The sequence below is a fragment of the Agelaius phoeniceus genome, chromosome 20 (assembly GCF_051311805.1).
Source record: "Agelaius phoeniceus isolate bAgePho1 chromosome 20, bAgePho1.hap1, whole genome shotgun sequence".
NCBI classification, from domain to species: domain Eukaryota; kingdom Metazoa; phylum Chordata; class Aves; order Passeriformes; family Icteridae; genus Agelaius; species Agelaius phoeniceus.
This window is the reverse complement of record NC_135284.1, coordinates 5,469,460-5,475,489: the sequence shown is the minus strand read 5'-3', so window position 1 is coordinate 5,475,489 and position 6,030 is coordinate 5,469,460. Positions and strand designations below refer to the sequence as shown.

Genomic DNA, 6,030 nt, shown 5'->3' with positions numbered 1-6,030 from the left:
TGCTGGGGTTATGGTGGCAGTGATGGAGACACAGCTGGACTCAACAATCAAAGAATCGGAATATCCTGAGTTAGAAGAAACCCATCAGGAACCGCAAGTCCGACTCCTGACAGTGCACAGAATGCTCCAGGAATCCCAGCACCTATCAGAGTTCCTGAGCTCTGTCAGGTTTGGTGTCATCACCACTACACCAGGGAGCCTATTCCAATGCTCCTGGGTGAAAAAATAAATTCACCATGCTCTGGGTGAAAAAATTTTAAAAAAAACTTTCCCCAATATCCAACACAAACCTCCCCTAACTCAGCTCCAGCCATTTCATCAAATCCTGTCACATATGAGACAGAAGGGATCAGAACCTGTCCCACCTCTTCCCCTCATGAGAATATTGAGGACCACAATGAGGTGCGACCTCAGTTTCATCTTCTCAAAGGTGAACAAATGAAGCGACCTAAGCCACGCCCCTTAAGGCGTCCCCTCTACCACCACTAAAGGATCTTTAAAGAGCTCTTAGAGATCTTTTCCAACTTTAATCAATCTCTGCACGCACAACACACGCTCGCATCCCCCTTACCACTTCTGAGGGGGCGGCCGCCGCCTGCGCCTTTAAATACCCCTGGTAAGCCCCGCCCCTGGCCCCGCCCCTGGCCCCGCCCCTTCCCGCCGCGCGGCGCTTCCGTGCTCGGCGCCGCCCGTTCCGGGCCCGTCTCTTTAAGGCCCCCGAGGCGCGGCGGCGGTAGCGGCGGTGAGAGGGGACGGGGCTGCCCGGGGCTCGGGCTCGCTTGTGCGGGTTCTTCCCCCGTGCCGTGGCTGCGCTCTGGGTGCTGCATGACCCGCCCGGCTGAGCCCCGCTGCCTGCGCGGCCCTGCTGGCACGGAGGCGCCGGGGCAGGGCCTGGTGCGGAGCGCTGGGGGGGTGCTCAGGGCTCTGTCTCTTAAATTCTTCTTTTCTCCTGCCTGCCGGTGCTCCGTGGGTGTTGCCCGTGCTGTACACGCCTGGCTGCCCGGGGTGTTTAGCCGTGGGGTGTAGGAGGGCTCCCCACGCTGATTCCTTGCAGCCCCCGAGTGTTTGCTGAAATGTTTCATCCTCTGGCTGTGTCCCTGTGTCCCTAAACTCTGCTTTTGATGTGTTAGGACATCAAAGCCTGTGTCTTACAAATTGGGGGGCATGGAGAGTTCACAGGTGTTGGTTGTGCTGAGCCAGTCTGAGTGGGAGAGAAAATGGCCATTAATCTCCATTAGTTTTAGTATTGATTTAAGGCTTCTGTTGGCTTTTCCCCTGATTCTTGCGAGAGTGGTACAGAAAGCTCTCCCTAATTATACCAAATAAGGGAATGGAATAGAATTTACTTGCAGGAAAGAACTAAAAAGCAAACACGTGTAGTATGGATCAGACAGCTCTTTGATGTGTCATTTATTGCTTGGGAAGCTCATTACCTTCCTTAGGTTCCATCAGCTGTGCTGATAATGAGAGGCACAGAAGCAAATGACTTTGAACAAAAGCTGTAGGCTGCTCCCTTGTTTGGGTGCACTCTGTTCTGATGAACAGGTTTCTAGCCAAAACAGCTGCTGGAGCATGTGTCATTCATTATTAAATGAATAATTTCCACAGCTACACTTTTCTCTGTTGTGTTTGTGGCAGTTGGAATGATTCATTTGTGTGGGGTAAGGTCTCCTCCTCACGCTGTTCTGTCCAGTTTTGCTGCTGTCCTGAAGGAAGTTTCACTGATAAAAAGGACATAGTGACATCCCTTCTGTGTTGTCAAAAAGGCTGAGCTAGTGCAATAAATGGAGACTTTAACTGTTCTTCCAACAAAATGACCTAATGAAGCTGTTAGTCTAAAATAAGGGAATTTTTGGTATTCATCAGAAAAACATTTATGTTTTTTACTTTGTCACAATAACACATCTGCTTTTCTTGCTGCCAGGCACTGCATGACCATAACTGAACAATGTCTGTCCCACGTGGAGCTGTCCATGCAAAATGGATAGTGGGGAAAGTAATTGGGACCAAAATGCAGAAAACTGCCAAAGTGAGAGTGACAAGGCTTGTGCTGGATCCCTACTTGCTAAAGGTAACACCAGTGAACAACCTCTCCTGCCTGGTGGGTTTTGTATTTTCTGCAGAAATGTTCTGCTGATTCAATTCTTAAAAGTTTTGATGACTCTTTACTAATCAAACCCTTTAATCTGGCTGTGAGGATGACTGCAGAGGATGAGAAGCACTGAGTGGTGAGGACTTACAAATTACCTGCTAAATGTATTTCTTTGAAGTGCCTTGTTAATGCACTTCATTTGATCTTTTTGGGAAGGTAAGCTTTTGTTGTTTCACACTTAGATTTAATTTTTCATGTCGATGTGGAGAATGCTTTGGAGACTTGACAGTTTTTTAGTCACTTGTAGGATAAATTTTATAGCTGTTTTTTTCTGTATGTGTAATTGTAACATTACTGTGATCTTGGATATAGCCCTTATGGATGCTCTTCAAACAAGAAGGTTAAAAATTGTACTTTCTCCATTTTAAATAGGAAAACAGTGGTACATGGAGGTCACTCCATGTTCCTTTTGGTGACCAAAAGGTTAAGGATAGAGTCAGGATTGGAAAATGGGTCTTGTGGAACCCATTTCAATATTCTATTCAGTCAAAGAACCTTTATTTATTTCTTAACCTAATTTATTTCTTAAAGGATTCTAAATTCTGCTGTTCTAATAAGAAAAAAAAAGTCTTTTTATGTTAAAAAATTTATTTCAGCAAGAAAACTCTCACATAAAAACCATCAAAATACAAATTTCAGAGCCTTTTCTTCCCCATCTCCTTTCCTCCAGCCTCAGTTGGCAACACTATCCTGGCAAGAGATTGGGAAGGGCAGTGCTGTGCTGTCTGTGGAGAACCTGTAGAGTGCACAGTTGCATTTCTCTTCATGATCCAAACTGAATCTCACTTGAAAACATACATAAGACTTTAGTGAAATTTATTTATTTGATATTAGTTACATATTTACCCATCACATAATTTTGAAATATAATACCGAGGTTTTCTTTTTTTTTTTTTTTTTTTTTTTGTTCCTTTTACAGTTCTTTAACAAAAGAAAAACCTATTTTGCCCATGACCCACTGCAGCAGTGTGTTGTTGGAGACATTGTTCTTCTGAAAGCTCTGCCTGAGAGAAGGAGCAAACACGTGAAACACGAACTGGCTGAAATTGTGTTCAAGGTTGGCAATGTCATAGATCCCATCACAGGAAAGCCCTGTGCAGGAACCAGATTCCTGGAAAACCTGTCAGATTCAGAAAATCTCACCGAGGCAGACACCACCTATCTAAGTGAGAAACTTCAGGAACTTAAAGTTTGTTCAACAGACAAATAGTGGGGGGAAATCTTTTAAGCAGAGGCCTTCCAGCTTTTGTGTCTCTCTGTCAGGGATGTCTGAGGCCCTGCTGTGATGTGTTAAATGTTTCAGTGAAATTTGTAGTCAAAATAAATAGTAAATGTAGTTGCTTATGCAAAGAGATGCTGCAGATTGATGGGCACCTGGAGCTTTGAATGGAAATCCAGAGAAAAATGCAAGTTTAGTGTTCACACTCTGTTTTGTTGCCTGTAGTTCTGCCCCAGTGACAGTTCCCAAAGGCAGCTGCCCTCCTGGAATGACCTCTCTGTGTTAAGACAAGACTTCAGCTGTGTGATGCTTCATTATGGTGGGAGGGTCGTTATATTCTTTGATTGTTCTGTATTTCAGGCAGTCTTTTGTGGTTTGTAGGGTCACTGGAGATGATGCTATTAAAGCTTTTGAAAGGAAGTGTAGAATTTTAAAACCAGCTGCATGCTTGTGTCCTTATTTCCTCTTACAGTGCCTTCTGACTTCCAGACTCTTAACAAAAACACAGCCCCTTTGCCTTTATAGTGGCAGAGAGGTGAGAATCAAAGCTTTGGGCAGCTGAGTGTGGGTGGCTCTGTCCCTGTCCAAAGGCAGAATTTCATGCTGGGAGAGCTGGATCTCTTTGAGCTGATGAGAATACAAAGCCTAAAAGTGATTAGATTTATTCTCATCAGAACAGCTAATTAAAATAACACATTTTGGGGAGCTAGAGGGGCTGCTTTGCTGCTTGCTTTAGTGTGGAGCTAAAGGCCAGAGCAGTTGGTGATGAAAGATGACTTTATCTTGGTACAGCTCAGGGGATCTCATGTCCTCTCCTCCAGGGCATGCAGCAAGCTGAGAGCCTGCAGCTGTTGCAGCAGCCTCAAGCTCTGACTTTGGATCTAAAAGGGCACCTGCCTTAAAATTTGTAGGTGTGGGAGGGGATAGTGGCATATGAGAGCTGTGAGAAATCCTTTCCAAAGTGTTTGTTGGTCTTTAGGAAGCAAAACCAGGTGTATCAGACCTAAAATCTTCTCCTCTGACCCAAAATATCTTATTTTTAGCAACTGAGTAGCTTCCAGTTGTGTTTTCTGCTGTTGTCACATTATTAAAGATCATTTGCCCTTGAACTTCCTGCACAAAATCAGTTCTGGCTGCCTAAAAAGCCTGACTGAACTCAGCAAATTATTTGGGACAGAGGAATGAGAAACTTAAAGTTCTTTTGGTGCTTCAAAGTAAAAAATGCTGCTCTTTGCATGCCTGTGTTCATGTGGGATGTCAAGAAACTTTCACTGAAATGTCTCTGTGTAAAACTCTGTGGGCACAGGCTCTGAGGTTGAGGAAGTGCCTTAAACATGTGGCTGGAGGGTTTTTCTTGTTGTTTGTGGCAGAGGTTTAGGTTTATGTAAATTCCCAAGGAACTGGAGCTGGCTGATCAAAGGAAAGAAAAAACCTGAGCTCTGATTTCTGCCCAGGTGAATGCAAAATGAGAAACTTCATCCAAGCAGAGATTGGGAGAACTTGGATACAGAGCAGAGTTTGGTCCTGGGCTGTAGGAAATGCACTGAAGTTGTATCCAAGCAGAACTTGACCCCCAATACATGAGAAATAAGTGTTGTAATAACTACATAATTACAAAAAATAGATAAGGTTTCCTGTTTGCTTAATAGGTTGCATCTACATCTAATTAGGGGAATTGATATTTTCTTGTAATTCCCCTTGAGTAGCTGTGAAAATGCCTTTTTTTTTTTTTCCTATAAGATTGATTCATCACAGAAGGTTATAATTTTTCCAGTGTAGGCTCTGGGAGGATTGCTCAAGAACTTGCCACACTGTCAGATCAAAATGTGACTAAAACCAAATTACATATCAAACTGTGTTATTTAATAGAGTGATGGCAATTGTAGGTTAAATTGTTTTAAAGTACAAAGATTGTACTTTTGTGATGTTAAAGCACATCATATGTGTTATCTTCTGGATTAGTCTGCGAGTGCTGATAGAAAAATCATAAAATGGGAAGGGAAAGTTTATAGGGCCAAGATAGAATCATTATAGGTGTTACGTGGAATGATAAAGATTAGTCACTGACTGCTTTCTGTGTTTATTGGCTTGTTGCTTTTAGAACTGCCCTTTAATTATTACCCTAATTATCACTTTATCCTCAGTTTGAAGTGATTTAAGGATTTGGTGCCAGCACACACCTCCTCCTCAGCCAAAATTTCTCTGAGTACAGAGGAGCAGCGTGAGGAAAACCCTTCAGCTGCCAGCGAGTGAGAAATGTACCAGGAGAGCAACAAACCGGGGCTGGGGGTCCCTAAATCCAGCTGTGTCCCCTAAAACCAGGGCTGGGATTCCCAAAATTGGGGTTGTGATCCCCTTAAATCTGACTGGGGGCCCCAAACTGGGACCAGGGTCCCCCCAAACTGGGGCTGGAGTCTCTCTCAAAACCGGGGCTTGGGTAGCCCTAAACCAGGCTGGGGATCCTCCAAAACTGTGGGTGGGGTTCCCCCCAAACCAGGATAAATCTGACAGAGTCTTCCCATACTGGGACTGCGGTTCCTCTGTGTCTGACAAGGTGTTCGTAAACCCGACTTAGAACCCCAAAACGGAGCTGGGTCCCCTATATCTGGGCAGGGTTCCCCTAAACCCGACTTGGTGCCCCCAAACCGATGCTGGGGGA

The 6,030-nt window shown here is 44.4% G+C and overlaps 1 protein-coding gene across 1 annotated transcript; it reads left to right on the top strand.

The window, feature by feature from the left end:
- The first annotated feature begins 643 nt into the window (after positions 1 to 643).
- MRPS17 (mitochondrial ribosomal protein S17) lies at positions 644 to 3,810 on the top strand. Its single transcript, XM_054647063.2, has 3 exons — positions 644 to 742; positions 1,925 to 2,071; positions 3,072 to 3,810. The coding sequence occupies exons 2-3, from the start codon at positions 1,949 to 1,951 to the stop codon at positions 3,360 to 3,362; spliced, it is 414 nt and encodes a 137-aa protein (XP_054503038.1). The 5' UTR covers positions 644 to 742; positions 1,925 to 1,948; the 3' UTR covers positions 3,363 to 3,810.
- Positions 3,811 to 6,030: the final 2,220 nt, after the last annotated feature.

Excerpts from the sequence above, each read along its gene's own strand:
- MRPS17 (XM_054647063.2), top strand. The coding sequence starts at position 1,949 with ATGTCTGTCCCACGTGGAGCTGTCCATGCAAAATGGATAGTGGGGAAA. Across the intron at positions 2,072-3,071 it reads TGGATCCCTACTTGCTAAAG|TTCTTTAACAAAAGAAAAAC; the intron begins GTAACACCAGTG and ends TTCCTTTTACAG.